Below are 22,965 nucleotides of genomic sequence, written 5' to 3' on the forward strand. Positions count from 1 at the left end.
ACTAGCCGAAGTAGGCATTATACCGGCAAGGGAAATGACAGCTGTTCTAAGCCTAGCCTCTCTTTTAAATTCCATATAAATATTGGACAGCTCCCATCTTACAGCAATAAAATTTGGTGATGGTGGTGGTGGTGACAATAATGGATTCAGTGTCAGGTACCATGGGATAGTGGGGGCGGACTTCACGGAAGAGCTGGCATTTAGAGCAGACCATGACAGAAACTGTGCCAGACGGCAGAGTACAGACTTAAGGAATATGGTAAGAAAGTTCATGGAGGTAAAGCAGTGCACGGAGCCTTCCTGCCATTCTGAGAAGCGTGGACTTTATGGACAATGGTTGGTCATGAAGAATTTTGAGGAAGGCAATCCATGACATAATCTTCCTAAAGTTTTTTTTTTTTTTAAAGGCATCTTTGCGGACACCTGGGTGGCTCATTTGGTTAAGTGTCTGCCTTCGGCTCAGGTCATGATTCCAGGGTCCTGGGATCCAGTTCCGCATCGGGCTCCTTGCTCAGTGGGGACCCTGCTTCTCCCTCTGCCTGCTGCTCCCCGGCTTGTGCTTTCTTTCTCTGACAAACAAATAAAATCTTAAAAAAAAAGGCATCTATGGAACTGTGCTGTCTAAAGCAGTAGTCACTAGTCACATGTGGTTATTGAGCTTTTGAAATGTAGCTAGTAGTTGAAATGTTAAGTAAGTATAAAATATACACTGGGGGGGGCACCTGGGTGGCACAGCGGTTAAGCGTCTGCCTTCGGCTCAGGGCGTGATCCTGGCGTTATGGGATCGAGCCCTGCATCGGGCTCCTCCACTGGGAGCCTGCTTCTTCCTCTCCCACTCCCCCTGCTTGTGTTCCCTCTCTCACTGGCTGTCTCTATCTCTGTCGAATAAATAAATAAAATCTTTAAAAAAATGTATATATACACACTGGATTTGGAAGACCTAGTATAAAATACATAAAAATGCTTCAATAATTTTTATGTTATGAGTTGGAATGAAAATATTTTGGATATATTCAACTCAAGAAAGTATATTATTAAAATTAATTTCATTAATTTTTAATTTTTAATGAAGCTACTAGAAAATTTAAAATTAACTATGTGGCTGACTTGATTCTTTTATTGGACTGTGCTGGTGTGGAGGCTGGCTTGAGGAAAGAAGAACTGAAGACCAGGAGAAGACAGGAAGTCATAGTAAAACCCTAAGACAAGGGGGGTAAGGGTCAGATTTAAGGCAGTGACTCTGGGAATANCAGATCTAAGGCAGTGACTCTGGGAATAAACAGGAGACAACAGGTAAAAAGGCTTTTAAAATAGGACTTGGCAATGAGTATTCTGGATATGGGGATTAGAAGGAGGGAGGAGACAAGGTCGCATGTTAAGTGTCTCATCAGGGTGACAGAGAAGAGGAGGAGGATGGTTTTTAGAACTTGATGCCTATGGGTTTCAGTGTGGACCTGCAGGTGTAGGAAGCAGTGGGAAATAGAGATGAAAAGCTCCAGAGAGAGAAGAGAGTAGATTCAGGAGTCAACAGGCAGGAGGTGACAGGTGAAGCACAGAAATGGGTGAGATCTTTGAGCTCACTCGGAGAGTAGAATGAGAATGAAGCACAGAGAATTGGGGTCATGCTGGAGGTTAGGGCTCAGAATGTAAGACTTGGCTGGAGAAGGGAGGTTGGCTGAGTTTGACGGAGGCTGGTCAGGGAGGACCTAAGAAATCCTGGTACCACATAGACCAAAGGAGATCTTTCCAGATTACAAAAGCAGGAAGTGGAGGCTGTTGGCCAGGCTGTCTCAAGGAAGCCACCAGGTGGTGTTTGTTGGGAGTAAGGCTTTGATGAGTCACCTGAAGGCAAATGTTAGCATGCCAAATGTCCAGCAGGGAGTGGTAGGTGAGGAAGGGGAGACCTCTTTGAAGAGGTTTGCACACTAGCAAAGGCTGGTGGGGACTGGGAGCCTGTGGAGGGAGGGGCAGCACAGGGCTGAGGACAAGAATTGTTAGGCAAAGTGTGAAGGAGGGAGAGCGTGAAGGTAAGAGGGGTGATAATTGATAGAGCAAGGCTAAGAGGATGAATTGGAAGCAGATGTGTGAAAATAGGACATTTGTTAGTCTTTCATCCATTTTTTCCAAATANGTGTGAAGGAGGGAGAGCGTGAAGGTAAGAGGGGTGATAATTGATAGAGCAAGGCTAAGAGGATGAATTGGAGGCAGATGTGTGAAAATAGGACATTTGTTAGTCTTTCATCCATTTTTTCCAAATAAATAATAGCCACATCTCCCAAAGCCCACCTGGAGGATCCGACCTTTCCGCAGGCTCGGTCCAGGTCCAGGTCAGATGGGAGAGGGCGCAGGGTGTTGCCAGCATTACTCTTGCAGACAACTGTCCCCCATGGGATTGGACAGCACACCTTCGCGGGCCTGCGGCTTGGGAGGCGTCCCGCTCCCGGGCTCTGTGAACGCCCACTCCGGAAGGCCTGCCTGAAAGCCCAGACCACTTCTACTCTGACACCTAGCACCTCTGCCCAGAGCCCACGCAGAAGAGAGGCCTCGCGTCCCTCCCAAATCCCGAGCTCCAGCTCGGGCTGCAGCGCCCGGCCTTCCCCGGCAGGGGCGCTGGGAACCCGCGGATGACCAGCTCTCGTCCAGCGTCCGATCCCGCGCCCACCTCAGCCTACGGTGCCGCAACTTTTCTTGGGGCGTTCCGCCGCCCGCGGTCCTTGGAAAGCTCGACTCCAAGACCCGCCTCATTTTGGGCTGGCTCCGGCTGGGCTCTCTGGCCCAGCCTCCTCGGTCCCCAATTTCCGAGTTCAGCACCGGCTGGAAAAAACATGTTCGCCAGGGTGGGGGCTCCCGGGACCCGCTGGTTGCAGCCCTCCGTGGCCGGCGCCGATTCCCAGGCCGCCTCTGCCTCCTCCATCCCTCCTGGCCCTCCCCTGGCGCTCTTTCGCCTCTTGTTTTCTCTGGCCTTTCCCTTCGCACCATTATCTCGCCTTTCCTCCTCCACCTCATTGCTCCTCTCTTCTCCCTTTCCCCTTTCTCTCTTCCCCTCCGTTCCCCTCTTACCTTCGCCCCGCCTTTCTCCTCTCCCCTCTCCCCGCGTTTCCCTCCCTCTGGCTATGCTTTAGCCATCACCCACAAAGGAACTCTTCTGCTAAGAGGAGGGGAAGGGCCTTCAGGCCGTCACGCTCTCCAAGCTCCCTCTCTCCATCCTACTTCTTTCTTAACAACCCCTCCTCCAGCTCCGCGCATCTCGCCTTTCCGGCTACTAGATATCACGGGAGCTTCTCGGAGGCGGCGGGCGGCACTATGTACCGGGGCCTGTAAACCATATCTCCTCCTCGTCCTCGAGTTTAGCTTCCCTCTCTCCGAGGTCTCTTTTCCTACAGGGCTCCAAGGGTCCTAGCCCAGATTGCATCCCATGCGCCCTCGCTGCACTCTGCAGCGGGGTACGGGGGGCCTGATAAACCCTCCCTGCTCCGCGCCGCGCCGGGGGCCCTCTCATTGGCAGTCGACGCTTTGAAGGAACAACTGAGCCCGCTCAGAAACGAATCTAGGAAGAGTGAGGGCGCGACCTCAATCCCAGGCTAGAAGATAGGGGCTGGGCTCCCCCCTCCCCCCGGAACGATCTCCACTGTCTTTCCTAAGCTCCGAACAGAGGTCCCAGGAAGGAGAGCCGTGGATCGGGGGAGAGCCGGCAAACCCCTGACCCTGCCGCCGACGCCTCCCTTTTCTCTTCCCTCGCCCTCCAGGGCGTTTAAGGAATAACCAGGTTCCATCCGCGGGCGATGGGAGAGCATGTGTGAGCGGGGCGCCAGGAGGAGGGGGCTATCCAGGGCGGCCTGCCTTGCTCTCAATATTGCCCGAGGACTCGCAGGCTCAGGAAATGCAAACACAGCCCGTGCGTGATCCGAGCGCGCCCACGGCCCGAGCGGACCCCTCCCGCCCCACACCCCATGGCTCGCACTAACACGCACACAAACGCGTGCAAACGCGCACGCACGGAGCCGCGCGCCCCGCACACCGAACCAGCCCCGGGCTCCACCAGGTGTCCCCACGCCGCGGCGCCCTCCCACCCGCCAGCCCCTGGCGCACCTCTCACTTCACCCTCTCCCGCCTGCGCGCACGCACGCGCACGCACGCAGTCCCCCGTGCGGGGGCGCAGGCCGTGAGGGGCGGGGGGCGGTGGGAGGGGCGGGCCCGCGAGCCGCGAGCTGAGTCCAGGGTCCATCCCGCGTTCGGCTTCCGCTCGCTGCCTCCTCACGCGAAGGCTCTGGTCCCCCCCTCGGCTTCCGAACCCGAACAGTTGGCGCTGAAAACACTTCACTCCTCCTCCTTCTCCCTCGAGACCCCCCTACCTTCCCCGCGCGCCATCTCCCGTTCCCCACAACTGGCCCGAAGAGTAACCCCCCAAACGCAGCCAGAAGCGGCTCCCAACTCTTCGGCGGGAGCAGGTTGGAGGCTAGATTTCGGAGAGACTCTGGATTGGGGTCCGTCGCCGGCCCCTCCTCCTGGATCCGGCTTGATTTTCATGTTTTAAAAGAGGATTTTCTCATTACCTTTGAACACTCCTTTTAACAAAATTTCTGGAGGAGCTCGGTGAGGAAGATTTTGAGGGGGGATCTTATTTTAAGGGGGGAAAAAGCACCGAGGGGGCATTTATTAATTTTCTTGGGTTTTGGAATCGTTTGGACGAGAGAGCGAGAGATCGAGAGATCGAGAGCGAGGAGGGAAGAGTGGAAAGGACCCGCGAGGCGCGCCAGCCCGAGCCGCCTCCTTCCCGGCCGCCCCCTCCCCACTCCCCCCGACACACACTCGCTCGCTGGCTCGCCGGCGCGCGCACACCCCCCGCGCCGGACCCGCACCTCGGCGGGCGCCACACTCTCGGCAGCCCCGAGCCGCGGCAGCCGCAGCGGGATGGAGGCAGCGCGCACCGAGCGCCCCGCAGGCTGGCCCGGGGCGCCTCTCGCCCGGACGGGGCTCCTGCTCCTGTCGACGTGGGTTCTGGCTGGCGCCGAGATCACTTGGGGCGCGACGGGCGGTCCTGGGCGCCCTGTGGCCCCGGCTTCGCGGCCGCCGGCGCTGCCTCCTCTCTTCCCGCGGGCAGTGGTAAGCCAGTGGCCGGAGCAGCTGGCGACGGCGCGGAGAGGCGCTGCACTGGGGCGCCGGCCCGGACCAGAGCCGCTGCCCCAGCCAGGAGGCGGCAGCGGCAGCGTTGGAAAGAAGCAGGGAGAAGCCGGGGGACCGTCGCCGGCAGGCGCGCTGTGGGAACAAGGCACCCAGGCTCAGGGCAAGCCTGGCGGCGCGAGGAGGAGTCGCCGGGCGCAGCCCCCCAGTGCCCTGGAACGCGGGGACGCCCGGGCCACTGCCTTGGCCGATGGTTCCAAAGGAAGCCGCCCTCTGGCCAAGGGCCTTCGGGAGGAGGTGAAGGCGCCGCGGGCCGGGGGCGCGGCGGCCGAAGAGCTCAGGCTGCCTAGCACCTCGTTCGCGCTGACCGGGGACTCGGCCCACAATCAAGCCATGGTCCACTGGTCGGGACACAACAGCAGCGTGAGTACCCGCCCGGCGGCGAATCTGTCCCCTGACAGCAGGGCAGAATGGTGGGCGGGAACGGGGGACAGATAGTTGCTCGAGGGTCGAGGCAGAGGCTGGGGCGCCCTGACTTGTAGAGAGAACAGGTTTATCCGGCTTCCCCCACGCCCCCAACAGGTTAGCGGAGTTTGTTGTAAGATGGTGTGTGCGTTTGTTTGCTGGAGACCCTCGGTTTGGGGCTGCCGGGAAGGGAGGGGGTAAGAAGTGTCTTAAAGACGAACAGGGAAGGGATCTGCAGTCCCTTTCCCTGGTACTCGGCTTGGAGAGTCCGTTTTCCCGTCGGGCGCTTGAATTCGTGGGTAAGGACGCGGCCTGAATTGGCGAACTGACGGATTCCTGCGACTGCCGAGCCTCCCTCTTGCTCCCCTCCAATCACGCGAAAGGGAACCCGGGAGCTGGAGGCCACTCGGACTCCCAGACTCCTGCCGGTCTTAGGGTTTGCTCCAGGCGCCCTTTCTCCCAGCCCCGGCGGGAGGTTGCGCCTTGTCCGCCCGAGCCCCGGCCTTCAGGTCACAATGAGCACCCCTTCAAAACCCAGGCAGCTGCCTGGAAAGCTTATAGGAGAGGCAGTTAAAAAAAAAGTTTAAAGCGTAAAGTGAAATTCAGCACCCATTTCGCACCCCTCACCGTTACGCACGCACAAGCACACCTAAGTCTCTGAGCAAAAAAACTCGCCTCGCCGGCTGCGTCCCGCATCACAAAGGGTTCCCAGAGTGGAGTTGGGTCTCTGTGCTTTCTGCGTACCTTTCCACCCTCTCCGCGGCCAGGTTCCCCTGAGAGCAGCTACCGACAGGTGGCGCTCTTGAGTCCACTCCAGTGGCCGCGGCGCTCGTGGCCCGGCCTCGGGCTCGGAGCACGGGCGGCCTGGGCAGCGACCGCAGCCGGCAGAGCGTCCTCGCAGAGGCTCCCCCACCCCGCCGCCTGCCGGGGCCCAGCGCCATGTGGCCACGCCAAGAAACGCCTGGGAACGCGATCTCCGGCGGAGGTGGGGGGGGGCGGCCTCCCGCGATCTACCCCACTCCCCTCCCGTCCGCGGCCCCCCACTTTCAGCCAGTCTTGCAAAAATCCTTTCCGCTTCGCTGGCTCTCCGGATCAAATCAGAATCCGGCGTTGGGCAGAGTCGGGAGGATGATGGATGTCTGTACAGGCAGCTTTGGGGAAGTCATTTGATCGGAAAGCACCGCCCCTCCCCTTTGTGTTTCACTTCATGACTGGCATTAAAGATTTCCCTCGAAAATTCTGGCCTTTTAAAAAAGGGGCTCGGGGGTGTCGCAGAGGTGAGGAGTGAATAACAGGAAAGCCAGGGGGTCCGCAGAGTGTAGCACATGGGAGCTGCCAGTACAGATTTCGTGTTTTTTAATGATACACAGCACAGAGCGGGCAGCCCAGCCCGGGTACAGATGCTGGGCTGGAAGGATTTGTGCGGTCTGGCTCCCCAGTGGCGCGGTGGCTGGCTTCATCTGGCTCCAGTGAAGACTCCATAGCTTCGGAGTGCCCAGCTCTGGGCATGGGGGGGTGGGTATGGTGTGCCTTGGCGGGGATGGGTGATTGAAGACTTTCAAGTCCCCAGAGGAAAGAGGGAGAGGTAATTCTCTGACAGCAGGGCGTGTGAATCTCAACTTCGTTTTAGTTTGATGATGAGGAATTGTGTGTGTGTGTGTGTGGTTTTTTCACATTCATACTGGGTGAGGAGGATGAAGAGGATGTGTGGAAGTGAATGTACCCTAGGAGGAGGTGCTGTCCTCACATATCTATGACTTTATTACTGTCACATTTGGACAATATAAATTCACTCTGACTAAAGAGTTTTCTTATGTCTGTGCTTTTATTTTAAGGATCATTTTTTGTGTGTTGACTTATCGATGGGACTTTAGAGAGGATGGTTTTTGCAAACAGTAACATGAGCATGGCCTTCTCTGCCCAGGTTCGATGCAGATGTGCAGCAGAGGAAGTGAGGGGGCAAGTCTAGTCCCAGACCCCCTGGGGAAATGGTTTGTATTTGAAAGAGGGGCAGAAGTGCCTGGGGAGTGGACCAGTTGGCCTTGGAGCTCTTAGTGACAGCAGCGAGATTTGGGCAATCCAGGAACAGCCCTCGGATGCTTCTTGGTTGTGTTCTTGGCCAGTCTTAACTGTGGCAACTCACGTGGGTGCAGGGACCCTCTCCTGTTGTCCTGTCCTTTCTTTCTGGTGGAAAAGGACTGCCTCTTGAGCACCTGGGCTGGAGCTGCCTCTTCTGACCACACTGTGCAGGCAGTATCAGCAGGAAAGTCTTCATTGGGTATCAGGTCTGTGCAGCTCTGAGGGAAGAGGGGGAAACATGTTCACGTGGCCCTATCTTTGAGAGACTTTAAGGAAACACCCCTATGAGAGGAACGGGGAAACCAGTGTCTGCAACATTACTAGGTTGGTTTTGTTCCCCATCCCCCTTCCCTGAAGACAGCAAAAGAAGATGCTGTAAATAAAAGCCAGGGTGAAGAGTGATGGGGATGATGAACTTCTGGAAGCTTCCGTCATCATTGGTTTCAAAGTGGGGGGGGGATGTTCTAGCATCAGGCTCTTTTGGCATGAAAAGAGAGTTCCATCTTCTCTTCTGACTTCCAAAGTACTAAACACATCCTTTTCTGGGAAGGCCACTAGTTTAATTTTGAACACATTGGGGTTTCCTGGCCTTCCAGGTGCCGTTGGTGGACCTCATTATTTGACGTGAATTCCCTTTGGGGGAGGGTTTTCAGTCAGCCCATATAACTGAAACCAAAGTCCACTCTGACAATTTGCAGTCAGGCACACAGAGCTGGACATGCTCGGCTCCATTTGTCTAGCTGTGCCCTGGGGGCATTAGAGGGAAATTCTTGTGCAAGGCTGGGGTCATGGATTCACTTTGGTTCAAAGACTGTGGTCAGATAGCTTGGGGGGCAAAGGAGAAAGTGCTTGGAAGGCTTAAACCAGAAGCTGTCAAGAAGGGACTGGAGACTGGGTCCCTCTCTGACCGTTAGTTACTACCCTGCCAGGTGTTCTGGGGGAGAGGTGCGTGGACTTGGGCTCGGAGCCTTTACTCCTCTACGCAGGAGGGGCATTTGCCACCCTTTCTCTCTGGCAGTCTCTAGCTGGACACCTGGTGATGAATGGGCAAGAGAGTGTTTCACAAACACCCCGAGGGAGCTCCATCCCCAGAGCTTGCAGGGAAACAGAGAAAAACACATCATTCTGCCCTTCTCTTTCAAATAAAGGAAGATGCCTTCTGCTTGCTCAGTGAATTGGCAAAGCAAATGGTTCTGGAGACGGGAAAGTTGTAAAGGCGATGGTCCTCTTCTCCATGCCCCCTCCTCCTTGGAGTAACCCTGGCTGGGGATCCCCCTTCCTTGTGCTGAGTTGAGAATGCTGCATTCTTCCTTGGATGACCCCCATCCCTTTCCAGCAGCTCACTGGCAGGGGAGAGCAATTTGCAGGCTGCTACCCCTGCAGTGTGTATCTGGTTGGAATGACTTGCCAGATAGTTTTCAATTAATGTGCCCAACAATGCACCTTGGTGAAGAGAAGCAGGGGATGCTGATAATTCCGGGTCCCCTCCAGATCACCCTTCCCTAGCACATGAGGACACGCAGATGCTCCCAGGCAGGATTTCATACCTTTAACTAATTCAGCTGGACCGTGTTCTAAAATATTTACTCCTAATGTGCAAAATAGTGATAGCTTTGATCAGATTAATTGTATTTCACTCACTGGAGCAGCTAATTGTGGCTCTCAAACAGATTTTTCAAATAGCCTTTGGCTGGATTGTCTCGCCTTCATCCTCCCTGTTCACAATCCTCGTGTCACAATATCTTAATGCATTTTGCCTTCTCAGAGGCTTAATAAAGAAGCCTGCCACCTAAACTGTTCTTCAGGGGTTTGCCAAAAAGAATCTGTTTTTAATTAATATTACAAGGGGGAGCCTCTCCTTTGAGATGGAGCTGGGAAATGCAGTGGGACAGAACGGGCCCTAATTGCTCCTGGTCACTGTCGGCCTGGGGTTGGGGGTAGAGTGGGGAGAGGAGGGGGCTGGACAGGAGGCTATTTGTCTCTATTTGTCTGCTCTGCGTTTCTTCTGATGGCTGGGTTATAGGGTGTGATTTGCTTCTCAGACCCTGCAGTGATTTCCAAGGTGAGCAGAATTTGCAAACTACTTAATTGGGAGGCCTGATTTAATGATTGCAGAAATGCAGTGGTTGGAACTTGCTTCGTAGTTGGCAAAGGAGTGCTGGGAAGTGGCTTCCCCAGTTGTGTTGGATTTAAGGAAAGGGGGGATTGTGGCTCCAGAGGCAAGAAGGCTCAGGGGGCACAAGGGAGAACTGCTTTTTCCTTGGGCTGCGGAAATCGTGTTATTGGCACTGGGGAATTTTGGGACTGGATGATAGGCGGGACCTGAATCATCTGGGAAGGAGCAGAGAGGTGTGACAAAGCCAGACCAGCTGAGATAGGAAGATGCGCCAGGCGTTTCTCCAAGGGTAGGTACACCTGAGGCCTGGTGGCTTGACTCACCTGTTGATTTCCTGCTTTCTTTGGCCTCTTGGCAGGCTTGAGATACTTCCCTTACAGAGGGAAAATGTCAAAGGATGATTTTTCAGCAAGTTTGGGAGAAAAGGGGTCTTATGGAGTTGGAGGTGGAAAATAGGGGCTTTGAGCATCAGCCAGCCACCTTTGGTGGGCAGAGCCAGCATGGAGGGAGGGGATGGCTGGAGGCTGGCTAGCCATGCTCACCCCCTGGTGTGGGGGGTGATGGAGAGAAGGGTCTGCATGGTGCTCTGGTTTCACTGGCCGTGAGTGAAGATGAGAGAGCTCTAGCTCATATGCAGGGAGGGACTCAGCCATGTTCCACGAAGTGGGTGAAGAGTGACAGCCTCAAGTCTTCTTGAGAAGAAGCTATGAAGGAATTAGAAGTTCTTGTCCCTTGGAATGCCAGTGATTTCTTTCTTGGGTTCTTCATCGTTTGACAGTTACTATAACCAGGCATGGTTCAGCAAGGTATCTACCTTCTGGCTCGAGTGCCTTCACCTTCTTGGATTCAAATCCAAAGTCCTTTAGCCTGGCGTTCAGGGCCCTTCACTGCATATGTCCTGGGTCTACTTCTCTACCTGTCTGTTTGACTCTTTCCTGATGGGTTCCTTCCCTCTAACCAAGGGAGCCGCTTCATTGTTCCAAGCCCCTTGCTTCTGAGCCTTTGCACTTGAGGTCTTTTCCACTTAGATTACCCTTCTTCCTTCATTGAGACACACCTCTTCTTCACAGCTCTGCTCAAGATTCAAATGCAGTGTCTCTCTAGAACTTTCCTTAAGAGCATTTGTTTCTCTTTTTCCTGACTGTAGAATTTAAAGCCTGCACCACACATGTGATCATGATTTAGTTCAGTATTTGTTTATTTTAACTTTGTATTATTTCATAAGTGTTTTCAAGGAGAGGCATGAGGGGCGATGGATGAAATACGACCTCCCCCACCCCACAGCGTGAGGGTTGGTTTTCTCCTTGTGGCATGTGGCACAGAGCTTGTCCCATGGCTCGGTACATACTCACTGACCTGACCTCAGGGAGCTGGGCAGTGCCTTAGCTGTGTGGGGAGGACAGGCTAGCACTGGCTTTTAATAGCCTTGAGTTTATATACCTGGTTGATTACTTCATATATGAATTTTAGCACAAGATTTGGAGGCATCTCTACACCACTTAGTAAGAATATAGAAATAGGCACTAGGCAATAAACCTGGCTTCTTCCTCTTGGACTTCAGAGAGCAGACGGACTTCCAGAAGATACTCAGCCATTCGCTGAGTGTTTCCTACATGTGCAGCAGTGTTCTGGGCACTGTGGGGTCGGTAGGGATGTGAGGAGGGAGAGACAAACAAGGATAAGACACCACTTGCCTCAAGGTCCTTCCAATATGCTTTGGATATGAGACTGCTATCTGTAGAGTTAAATAACACATGACACCAAGATAGAAGCCATGGGTGATGTGTGGTTAATTGTCAAGCAGTCATTTCAGGCTATGAGCTCAGAGGAGAGAGGGTCCCTGGGGGAGATACTATGGCATTGAGACTCACAGAATGTCAAGGCTGGATGTGCACGGGGGTAATTGTCTTCGACAACTCACTCCGCGTAGAGAGGAGGGGTTTGAGGCTCAGACAGAAACATGGCATCCTATGGTCTGGACTCTCTACTGTTCCTTTTCTTTGTGTAGCCACCCCTTACTGGGAGTCCGGGTTTTCTTCTTTCTCCTTGGGTTTACAGACCATTTTTCTTCCAAGAGGATTTATGAGTTTTCAGTCAGGGGAGGTAGGATGCTGCCCATTTGGTAGGTAGGATAGACTGAGGCCTATGACAAATATACATGAGGCTAACCAAAGAGGCTTAGGATTAGGTTCACCGCTGGTTCCCTGGCCATGGCCTACATCCACCCTGCCCACCACTGAGGTGTCTACACACATAAATACCAAGCTCCTCCATGTTGGACAAGCTGTATCTTACTAACTGTTGTTAGTAGGGGCCTCTTGTGAGTCACCTCTTTATTAGAGTTGGTGAGTGAATCGAGCCTGGTTGCATCACCGGGCACATTTTGCTCATTTATTTTCATCAGTGTAGTTGGGGTTTAATTATTTATGGAAATGCTTTTCTTTAGAGTACACTAATAAATGTGCTGTAGTAAATTTGGAAAAAGTAATGGAGTCTAAGAACTTCAGGATTGCACAAATAGCTTTCTGCTATTAACTCCTTGCTGAGGAGCAGAGGAAACCATCCCCGCTGGGTTGAGATGAGAGGGACCTGGAGCACAGTGGGGCTAGCCACACAGGACTGTTGGCCAGTAAAACTACCCGCTGCTATGCGGGGGGCCTGTTACTTGGCATCCACTGGATGAGAACCTAGTTTAGGGGGAAAACTGGAAATAGAGCTAGATAGGGTAATCAAGGATCCTGCTTGGTTGCGGACCGTGGGGTTACTTGGTCTGGGTGTGAATTCTTACTTGTGGAGTATATTCATCATGAGTGAATTCTTCAGAACTTATTGGGAGCAGTCATATAGTAAATAGGAGCTTGGGCTCTGGAACCAGATGACTGGGTTCAAATCCTGCCTCTGTCTCTTAATAGCTGTGTAACATTGGGCAAGTTGTAATTCTTTCTTTGCTGCTTGTTGATCAATAAAAAGAGTGGTAATAGTACCTCTCACACTGGGCTGTTGGAAGGATTCAGTGAGATCGTGTACATGGCAAAGTGCTTAAGAGAAGTGTCGGACTTGTGGTAAGCCCTCTGGGTACTCTAGTTTGCTTTAGCTGTTATTTTTATATTAGAAAGGGCTTTCCCTTCATTTTCAGATAGAAACATTGAAGCTGAGGAAGGAAGTTCTTGCTCCAGGTTTTCCAGTGAGCTGATGGCAAAGCCTTGGCCAGAACCCTCAGGGTGCTCACTTCAGGCACTCCCGTCCTCAGTCCTTGGCCAGATGAGTCTCTGTGATGTCCCTCATATGTGCTGGGTGGAGATAGACAGTGGAAGAGATAGAGAAGCGAATGACTGGGGCCTTTGAAATTCATATTCAGAATTTGTAATAGAAATGGTTAGAATTGCATAGTTAGAACAAGGTTAATGATAATACTAAAGAACAGCTTATATGGTGGACATTTTGGGGGGATTTCATTGAAGGGTTAAGGAAGGTACCCAGGAAGGTGAAGAGTAGCTTATGTCGGTTTGGGCATCTATAATTAGACCTCACAGCTAATGTTGGAAGACTTCTTGAAGGAGGTGAGTGAGATGTGTAGCTTCAGGAAAGTAGGAGAACAGTGGGCTGCTGGGGCTGGGTGGCAAATAGACTCATCTACATGGAAGCCATAGGATGGAGCTTGATGTTCCAGCTTTACTCGCCCTCTTGATCTCCCAGCTCTCTCTGCTTCGTGCCTGGTGTAAAATGGGAATATCCATGACTAGGACTATCTGCAGAATATCTGCAGCCTCTTTCCCAGAAATATCACACTCACCAAACCCACTAGTTATTTTGTAGTGATTACTACTCATCAGGATACAGGCCTGTATTCCCTTTTTGCCTGCACCCTATTGTACCAAGACTGGAACCGAGATCCCTACACAGACACTAGAGGGAGTGTTACCCTGGGAAAGAAGTGAAAATAAATAGGATGAAATAATAAAAAAAAATGCTGCACAAGGAATTGTTCCAAAGGAGAGAAGAGAAAGTGTCCTGCAGGTGCATTATGGAAGGGGTGGTTTGGTGACCCAAAGATGCATATTGATTGACAACAGGGCAGTTCAGTCCTGGGGAGTCGATCATTCAGCCTCTTCCTGCAGAAAAAAGGAAATGGGTGTTTTGTTCAAATATGTCCTTTCTGCAGTCCATCTGACCCATTAATGGCCCAATTAAGACTCTAGAAGTAAATTTGGCAGGAGTGATGCTCAGGCTTGGTTCCCCTGTCTCTTGTGCATTTTCTCCCTTTCTGCCCCTTCACTTCCAGTGTGCACATGGCCATCAGTCAATAGAAGCCTACTGAGTTGAATGGATAAGTGCTTTCTTAAATACTTAAAGCTGCCTGAGTAAAGAATGAGTGTCCTGAAGGTATAGGAGGGCCTCTTCTTGCTGCCCCCCAGGCCTAGGCTCTTCACCCCTGGCCCTCTCTGTTCTTTCTCACCAGTGCTCAGGTCCCACATCCTGGATTTAGTACTTCCCCAGTCTTTTTGGTGTCTATGATGAGGTAGACAGTTTCTCTTCCAGATGGTTAGAGTCAGGTTAAAGATTACACTGCTGCATCAGAAATGAACTTTTTCTTTTTCAAATCTGTTCTCAGTGGGAGATGGAGAACAATTACTGAGTTGAACATTTTTTTCGGGGCTAGAAAAGTAGCTCAAACTGCCATATCTGAATGTGATTACATGTAGTGGAGGAACTTGTTACAATAAGAGTTTTGAGACCATAAAACTGGAGATGCAGAGAAATTTGTTTTCCAGGGTGGTGGTAGGTAGAGGAAGCTATTTTTAGAGGCAAAAGAGTTGCTCATATCACTGTGTTATTGTCAGTGTTACTCATCCTTGAAAGCAAACTTTTGACTGGAAGATTTCTCAAAACGCTGAAATGTCTTTTGGGTTATGAGAAGGTCCCCAAGCAACAGTGACTTTGAACAGATCTCTGAGCCTCAGTTTCACTGGCTGTAAAATTGGGATAATGGTCAACTATTGGATTGTTGGTAAGCCTAGAGACAATGCATATAAAGGGTCTAGCATCATAGGCCATTTTGTTGGTAAGGAGCGTTCTCATTATTTGTCTGGGCAGGAAGTGGGGTAGATTGACAGTCTGTCCTTTTCATAGCAGATCTCTTAGTTCTCTGCCCATATTCCCTTGGCACTTGGTGTTTCTTTGCATGCTGGCCTGACTTCTATCCACCAGCACCAGGGGCTGTTTGCCCATTGGAACTCACTTTGATCGCACAAGGCACAGACTGGAAGTGTCAGGGAATTAATTCCCATCAAGGAATAGGGAGCAGCCACTTACCAATGACCAGTGGAAGTTGTTGGATAAATACCCCAGTTCCCTTACCCTTTAGGGTGGAGTAAATCAGAGACTTGTTTTCCACACTCTCTCCCAGCGTCATTGGGATTAAGCCCCACTTGCCTACTGTAGTAACTTGTTTGCTTTATCAGCTCCCTTCCCATCCCTCCCTCATGTTCCCAGTCCCCTAACAGTATTTCTTGAGATCACCTCCCAAATAATCTTCTTGAATTCAAGTCTTTGTTTTGGGGTGTGTTTTTGGAGGAACGGAAACTAAGATACTTTGGTTATTTCCAAGTGTGTTAGTCTGGGCTTTCTACAGAAAGAGAAGCAATAGTGTGTGTGTGTGTGTGTGTGTGTGTGTGTGTGTATACATGTACATATATATACATATATGTATATGTAGGACATGGAGCCATAGGATATGAGATTTACATATATATATAATGTATATATGTAAAGGAAGTTACTATAAGGATTTGGGAGACAGTATAATAGGGGCTAAGAAGCCCTAAATCTGTGGTTGGGAAGCCGGAGTTGATGTTTTAGTTCCAGTCTGAGTCGGAGGGCAGGAGACCAGTGTCCCAACTTGAAGATGGTCAAGCAGAGAGAAAGAATTATTTCTCACTCAGCCTTTTTGTTCTCATCAGTCCCTCATGGCTTGGACAAGGGCACTCCCATTGGGAGGGCAATGTGCTCTACTCAGTATACTGATTCAAACATTAATCTCATCCAGAAACACCCTCACAGATACACCCAGAGTCATGTTTGGCCAAATCTCTGGGTACCCCACTGCTCAGTCAAATTGACACATACAATGAACCATCACGCCAAGCCAGGAATTTTGCTCAGACTCTTTTAAAAGCCTGCTCAGGGCTCTCCTGTAGTAAGGATTGGATGTGGGGAAGGAGATGAAGTCACTGACTCTACTTCTGAGACTGTCTTCCTTTTGAGTTGGCCCCTACCAGAAGAAAGGAGCCTGCTCCGGGCTTATACTGAGTGGCAGGAATATGGTGCTGGGGCTTTGAGGAGGGGATGACACCTCCAAATTAGTGTTCCCTGCCATGTGACAAGGCTGAGGAGCCTCGCCTCACTCCAGGGTCTGTGCGGGGTCTTCATAATACACAGAGGCTCCCTCTACCTGTTGGCAGATGATCTCCAGCCTGGGAATGGGTGCAGTTCCTCTTTTTCTTAGACATCATCAGGATTTGGGCAGGGAGCAGCTGAGCTTGTGTTGGTATGTTCCTTTCTAAGATCTCATCAGTGAGGGGCATCATAATATTTTAGAAGGAATATTGGCTTGGGAGCTGACACCCCTAGATTGGGGTTTCTGATGTACACTGTCTTTAGCAGGTCATCATTTCTTAGGTGTAAGAGAATGAAGACTCTTCAGTATATGTTTATAAATAAAAGTTTTTTTTAATGGGTGCATCAGTAAAGAAAGGGTCTAGAATGATGATAAAAATACCAGAAAATGCTTCTTTTCAAGCATGCATAAATTTCGTCTTATTCAAGCAGATGTGCATTCATTCATTCATTCATTTCTTTGCATAGTGTGATGCTAAATTAAGTCACTGAATTTTCTGGGATTCAGTTTCTTTATCTATAAAATGGAAGCGTTGCATAAATTGATGCAGGCCCATCTCAGCACAACCTAGATGTGATATTAGGTCAATCATTTCTTTATGTGTGAAATGGGGACAATCCTATTTGCTCCCTTTATGTCACCGTTAAATAATGACATAATGCACCTGGAAGCATTTTAAAAAGAACTCTTCTCAAAGCAATATGAACAGGGGTGATACGAATCCAGGGTGTTAGTTCACCTTACCTCTCCTTTATTAAGCAGCTAGAGGTCCTTCCACAACAGATTTGAGACTGTGTCCAGCCACCACCCTGTTTTGCCTTCTCCCAGCAGAAGTGAAACGCTTCCATTAGCACACATACCATGGTGTTAAAAACCTCAGGCTTTCTTATTCCAGGCATGATGTACAATTTATTTCAAGTCACATCTGATATAATAAAATTCTCAGATGGGAGTGTAATTTGGATGTTTAAAAAAACATTTGTTCCAGGACTTGACCTGCATTGATTGCTCAGCCTTATTCCTTTCAGATAATATGAAGTATTTGGGGAGCATCTGCTGTAATGTCTACTGATGCAGACCGGACACCCAAAAAGCATATAGTCTTGCGTGTGGGAAACACATATCGGGAAAATATTAGAGAACAGAGAACGGCGTGAGATACTTAGGAAATGCATCAGATATAATCTAGGCCACGGTGAATGAAAGCCAATACAACGTTGAGAATAGCATGCTTGTTTGATTATCTACAACAGAATCCGGTAGCCTGGTTGACAATCCTCACAACTAAATCTGTGTGACGTGATGAGAAGTGTTCCGAGCTTTGAGATCAGGTAGAATATTTTGTGCTCTGACAGTCGGTCAGGATTCTGCCACATGAGTGTGGGCTGTAGCTTTCTCATACAGCTTTTTGTTTCTGTCTTGAGTTTCTAATTGTTTTATCTTCCTCCTAGACAGAAGAAACATCTGTTTCTTTACCATTGTACTAAGATATTCCAGCTTCTTAGTTGTTTTATTGCAGGTTCTAATTTGTGCTGATTTCTTTCTCAGTCTGCCTTCCTGTTGTCGTCTTACTCTTTCTATTTATTCTACTCCTGGGTTAGTGCTTCTGTTTCTTGGGCTCCATTCCTCTTTTTTGGGAGCTGATTTTCACTTTCCTGAGGTTTATCCTCAAGTATTCTTTTGTAGAGAGGGCGCAGGAATGTCCTGGCTTATTCCTGTGTCCTGATATAAGTATTAATAGATTGCTTTTAATACTCAAAAGATCCTGGCTTGGATGATAAATTATATGGCCACCCAGTGCTTGAGCCATAGGTTTTTTTTTTTTTTGCCTCATTCTTGACATGTCAAATATTTACTGGGCTCTCACATTGGCTTGATGGTTTATCTGGACATAGAAATCTAGGGTCAAAAAAATTTCTCTTGGATCTTTGAAGAACTTAGATTACTGCTGGTTTTGCATCATCTGCTAATTTTGTATTATATGTGTCCCTCTCCTGCTCAGGACGGATGAGGGTAGGGAAAGGAGGTGTCTAGCGTGGGCCACCTGTGGCTTTGTTCAGGTTAGGGATGCACAATGCTTTAAGGAGACCTGATGCATTACAATCAGATTTATATAGAATCAGCAACATGTGTGGGGGATGAAACACTATGGAGCAATTTGCCATAGACACTTACTGTCTGAATACTTTTAATATAAAACTCAGGCCAAAAAAGAGTAGTTTTAGTCACTTTACATTTTAAAAATGTAAGACAGCTTTTAAAAAGTTCATCAATATTCAACAGGTATTTGTGGAGTACCTGCTGTGTGCCAGGTGCTGCTGGGCTCTGAGTATATTATGATGATCAGTGCTCTGAAGGAGAGGTTCATGACATTATCAAAGATTACACTGGGCACATTTCACTTGGAGAGGGTAGAGAGGCAAAAGCAGATGAGCTGAGATCTCAAAAATGCACCGGGTTAATTAGGTGAAGAGGAGAGGGCAGAATGTTCTGGGCACAGAGATTCTGGAACATGAGGGAAGAAGGTATATGAAAGGGACAGAGAGAAGGACACTGTGGCTGGAGCAGAGGGTTTGTGGGCTGGAGGCTGGTGGGAGATGAAGCTAGATAGGCAGGCATCGGTAGGGCCTTTTGGGTCCAGGGGAAGGAGTTTATTCTGTAGCCTAAGAGCAAAGGGGTAAGCCATTGGGAGGATTGAAAGTAGGAGAGTCATATCAGTAGGTTTGCATTAAATAAAACCCCTCTGATCATTCTGTGGGTTAGATGGGAAAAGGACGCCAGACTGTTGCTGCAGCTAGAGAGGGTGATGGCTAGTGTGGTAGCCATGGAGGTGGGCAAGGAGAAGCCAAAGGAAGAAGTACTTAGCAGGTGTAGTTGATTGTATTGTTGACTTCTCTATATAATTCTTCACTCCTCCATATAACCCCCTTTGCTCTGGGCCCTGGGAGTGCCCTTTCTCTGGGGGTGGGCCTTCCTTCCCTTCTTCCTACCTTTGGGTTTGGCCTTGTGTCTCACTTTGGTCAGTGGAAGAAGTGCCAGTTCTAAGCTTAGTTAGCAAGAGACATCATGTGTCCCCCCACTGTCTTGTGCCTCTGCAGTAGCTATGAGGAAATATGCCCAGGCTAGTTTGCTGGTCCTGAAGGAGAATGACACAAGTCATATATAGCCACTCCCAGACAAACCTAGCCTACATTAGCCCAGCCCAGAGCAGCAGAACTGCCCAGCTGGGCCTAGCTGTGTCAGCCAACCTCCAGCTGCCCTATATAGTTACGAGCATACGTGATTTTTATGAGAATAAGTGGTTGAGATTTGGGTGGTTTGTTCCACAGCATTTGTGCAGCCAAAGTTAACTGATACAGCCGGTAAAATCAACAGAACTTGCTAGATTGGGTAGAGCAAATCTGTGGGAACATAACTAGAGTATAAAGTAAGGCTCACCTATATTTCAAGGTCATCAGCCTCATATGTGCTCAGGGCTATACTTAGGTGTGTCTTTGGTGGTTTCCCGCCCCTCACCTCTCTTCATAATTCATGGCTTTTCCCAGAGCTGAATGAGGTAGGTCAGAATTCATGGTCCAAAAGAATTAATCTTCCCCCTTTTTCCCTTCTCTCTCTTTCCAGCAGCCTACTCGGATTCCAGCAGAGCGTTGGAGCCCAGCGATTCTCAGGTCCCTCAACAGGGGCCTTGAAGCCCTAACACTGGGTGTATTCTTGTTTGTTGAAGTCAGTTTCTGCTCTAACTGTGAAGATGGGATTTCACTTCAAGTGGGGCAAGATGAAGGGCTGGGGATTTTTCTTGGTCTTGACTGATTATTTAAAATATATTAGTTCTGATAAAATATTTAGCTTTTAAACAACAAATTTAATATAGGGAATTGTGTTTTATTTATTAATTGCTGTTGCAGGGAGATTGGTAGGAGTTGCGCTAAAGTGCACTGTTGTGATTTTGCAAAGTATAGTAATTACTGTAATATTTTGTTGAATTATTAATATCTCTTATGCCTGCAGGAACATAGGCTTCTGCAGTCAAATTCATTTCACGATTGCCTTTTCCCCCTCTGGTTCTCTTTTGTGTTTTCTTCTCTTTCTTGTACACTTATGAATTTTTTAAGAAATGGAGTCGGAGGGGCAGGGTTGGTTATATGGTGTGAAACACCATTGTCACCCCGTAACTGAATGTATGCAGGCAGAGGAGAAAGCCTGTGGTTTCCTGTTGGTCTCTAGCCCCAGCCAAGCCTGTCGGCAGTACCAGACTGAGGGATGCTGAAAGGGCCATGTCTGGGAAGAAAGGACTCATCACTGTGCCTTTTCAGGAGCTGAGATGCAGAGAGGAGATAGCAGGGAGGCCACCGTGTGTGTGCACACGTGTTATGTGTGCACATCTCCAAGCAGGGCTGCTCTTTCTTGTAGGTGGAGTTGGCAGGTGTTTGGGTGTAAGTGTGGAAATAGCGCTAGCTTCCTTTATTAATTGTTTTAGCAACTACTGCTAAGTGTCTGTTATGTTCTCCAGTCAGATCGTTGGGGATGATGATGGTAATGATGATGATGGTGATAGCTTAGGTGTGTGGATGGGCTCATGGTGTGGTAGGACTCCAGATCCAAGCACAAGGCACGTGTAGGAGTATCCCTTTGGTTGTGATTATATTGAAGTTCAAAGACCAGCCTTCACGTCACCATCTCCCAGCTTTACAAAATGGCCCAAGTCAGTCAATAACCCAGACTCAAGTTTCCTTATCTGTTTCATAGGTGCAGGAAGCAAAATGCAGTCATATCGGAAAGGGTGTTATAAACTACACATTTCCAGACATATTTAAGGGAATGCTTTTGTTATTAAATCATAGGAGAAGTGGCCTGTATTTGTGGTGTGATTTCTGAGAGGCAGCAGGAAGTATTCCCTGCTCGATATTTGTTTTTGTTTTTGCTAGAAACTTCACAATGCAGGAATCATTCTTTCGGGTTGACATTAGCCTCTGCAAGATCCTCTTAAAATACCAGTATTCGAGAGACAATATTTAAGAGCTGGAAAGAACAAATAATGACCTAACCACATCCTTTTCCAGATATGGAAAGTGTGACCAAGCGAGGCTGTGGAGTGATCAAATTCACCAAGATGGCGGAAGCTCCCATCCCCATGTCCATCTCCCTGATCCCTCATCCAGCTCTCTTCTACAACACCCTGATGCTCTTCCATTTTCCATGAAGTTCTCAATACAGTCTAGGGCTTTTTCTCCCAGAAGGGAGCCTTGGGCAGAACGAACACATTCAGTGACTTTGGGGAGACACAGGGGAAGGGATGCTCTGGGTGGTATAGTCATGCTTGGGTCAGGTGGGCCTCACTCCACCTCTGACTGGCTCTGTCACATTGGGCAGGTCACTTCTCTGCAGCCTGCTTCTCTCCTTTATAAAACTGGGATTATAATCCTATTTTATACAGCTTTTGTGAGGGATTAGTGAACTTGCAAGGCTTGGCATGGTTCCTTCCCTGTGGTAGAGGATACTGGAAGGTGATCTTAGGTGGTAAGAGGTCCTGAAGATTAGTGTGGTCTACCTCGTAGTTGGTCTCTTCCTGAGAGCCTTTTTGCCCACCGTGAGGGTGTGTGTGAAGAGGAAAGGGAAGTTGTACTTTCCAACACTGCCACTGCCCTTCCCCGGGGCGGGGGGTGGGGGAGAAGGAGGTGCCCGTGAGGTGTCCAGGGGAGGAAAGCCTGTCATGGCCAGAGGGATGAGCTGAGCCTTACCAACCGCCCTCCTTTTCTCCTCATCTCAGACAGTACAGATCCAGCCCCACTGGGGATGGCAAGAGGTGAGGCTGAGCAGCTTCAAAGGTCAGCAGGTGACTCTGAAGAAGAGACAAAAGGCCTTGCATCCACAGTCTGCGTGGTTCTGGGTCATAGGGGGCTCTTCTCCTTGGCTTAAGTTACTAATGTGGTTTCCTGAAAATGGTTTCAATTTTTTTTTTTAAACTGAGAGTTTATCTTGCTTCTAACAAGTCCATCCTGAATCCCTCGTGAGTTGGGTAGGACCTGTTGTTTCTTGTGAATTTATGGCAAGTGAAACAGGGCCACCCATGGGTTAGGACTTGGGAAAAGGATGGAATTTCCAGAGAGACAGAAGGACATCTGAAACACCCCAGAGACTGTGTCTGCTCTGAGGTCCTGGGGCTGGTCTGGCATTTGCCTCAAGTGAAATAAGAAAAGAAAGGGACCAGGGAAGTGTGTTCAGTTTCCCTTCCTGGTTCTTTTTCTCCCCTCTGTCCAGCACCATCCACTGTCTTCCTTCTCCCTGCACCAGGAAACTGTTCTAACATCAGTCCTGCACTGTCTCAGTTCCCTTTCCTGAGGCCTTTGTGTTTTATTAGACTTTTTTCCAGCTTTACTGAAGTATAATCGAAGAATAAAAATTGCATATATTTAAGGCATACAATGTGATATTTTGACATATGTATACATTGTGAAATGATCAGCAAAATCAAGCTAATATATCATCACCTTGCATAGTTACCTTTTTTTTTTTTTTTCTGGTGAGAACATTTAAGATCTATTCTCAGCAAATTCCGAGTATGTAATATAGTATTAATTACAGTCACGGAGCTGTACATTAGCTATCCAGAATTTATTCATCCTGCATCATTGAAACTTTGTACTCTTTGACCAAGCCCTCCCGATTTCTCCTACCTTCTAGCCCCTGGCAGCCCCCTTTCTACTCTCTGCTCCTATGAGTTTGACTTTTTGAGATTCTGCATGTAAGGGAGATCACACAGTACTTGTCCTGTGCCTGCCTTATTTTA

General features: G+C 49.4%; 1 protein-coding gene across 1 annotated transcript in view; it reads left to right on the forward strand.

Annotated features, from left to right (window-relative positions):
* The first annotated feature begins 4,354 nt into the window (after positions 1-4,354).
* The window catches only part of SORCS3 (sortilin related VPS10 domain containing receptor 3), a 606,047-nt gene continuing 587,436 nt past the window's right edge, over positions 4,355-22,965 (forward strand). Inside the window, exon 1 of the mRNA XM_034663620.1 lies at positions 4,355-5,544. Within this exon, the coding sequence (XP_034519511.1) occupies positions 4,912-5,544 (633 nt within the window). The 5' untranslated portion in view covers positions 4,355-4,911. The remainder of the gene's footprint in view (positions 5,545-22,965) is intronic.

The sequence above is a fragment of the Ailuropoda melanoleuca genome, chromosome 6 (assembly GCF_002007445.2).
Source record: "Ailuropoda melanoleuca isolate Jingjing chromosome 6, ASM200744v2, whole genome shotgun sequence".
Classification (NCBI taxonomy): domain Eukaryota; kingdom Metazoa; phylum Chordata; class Mammalia; order Carnivora; family Ursidae; genus Ailuropoda; species Ailuropoda melanoleuca.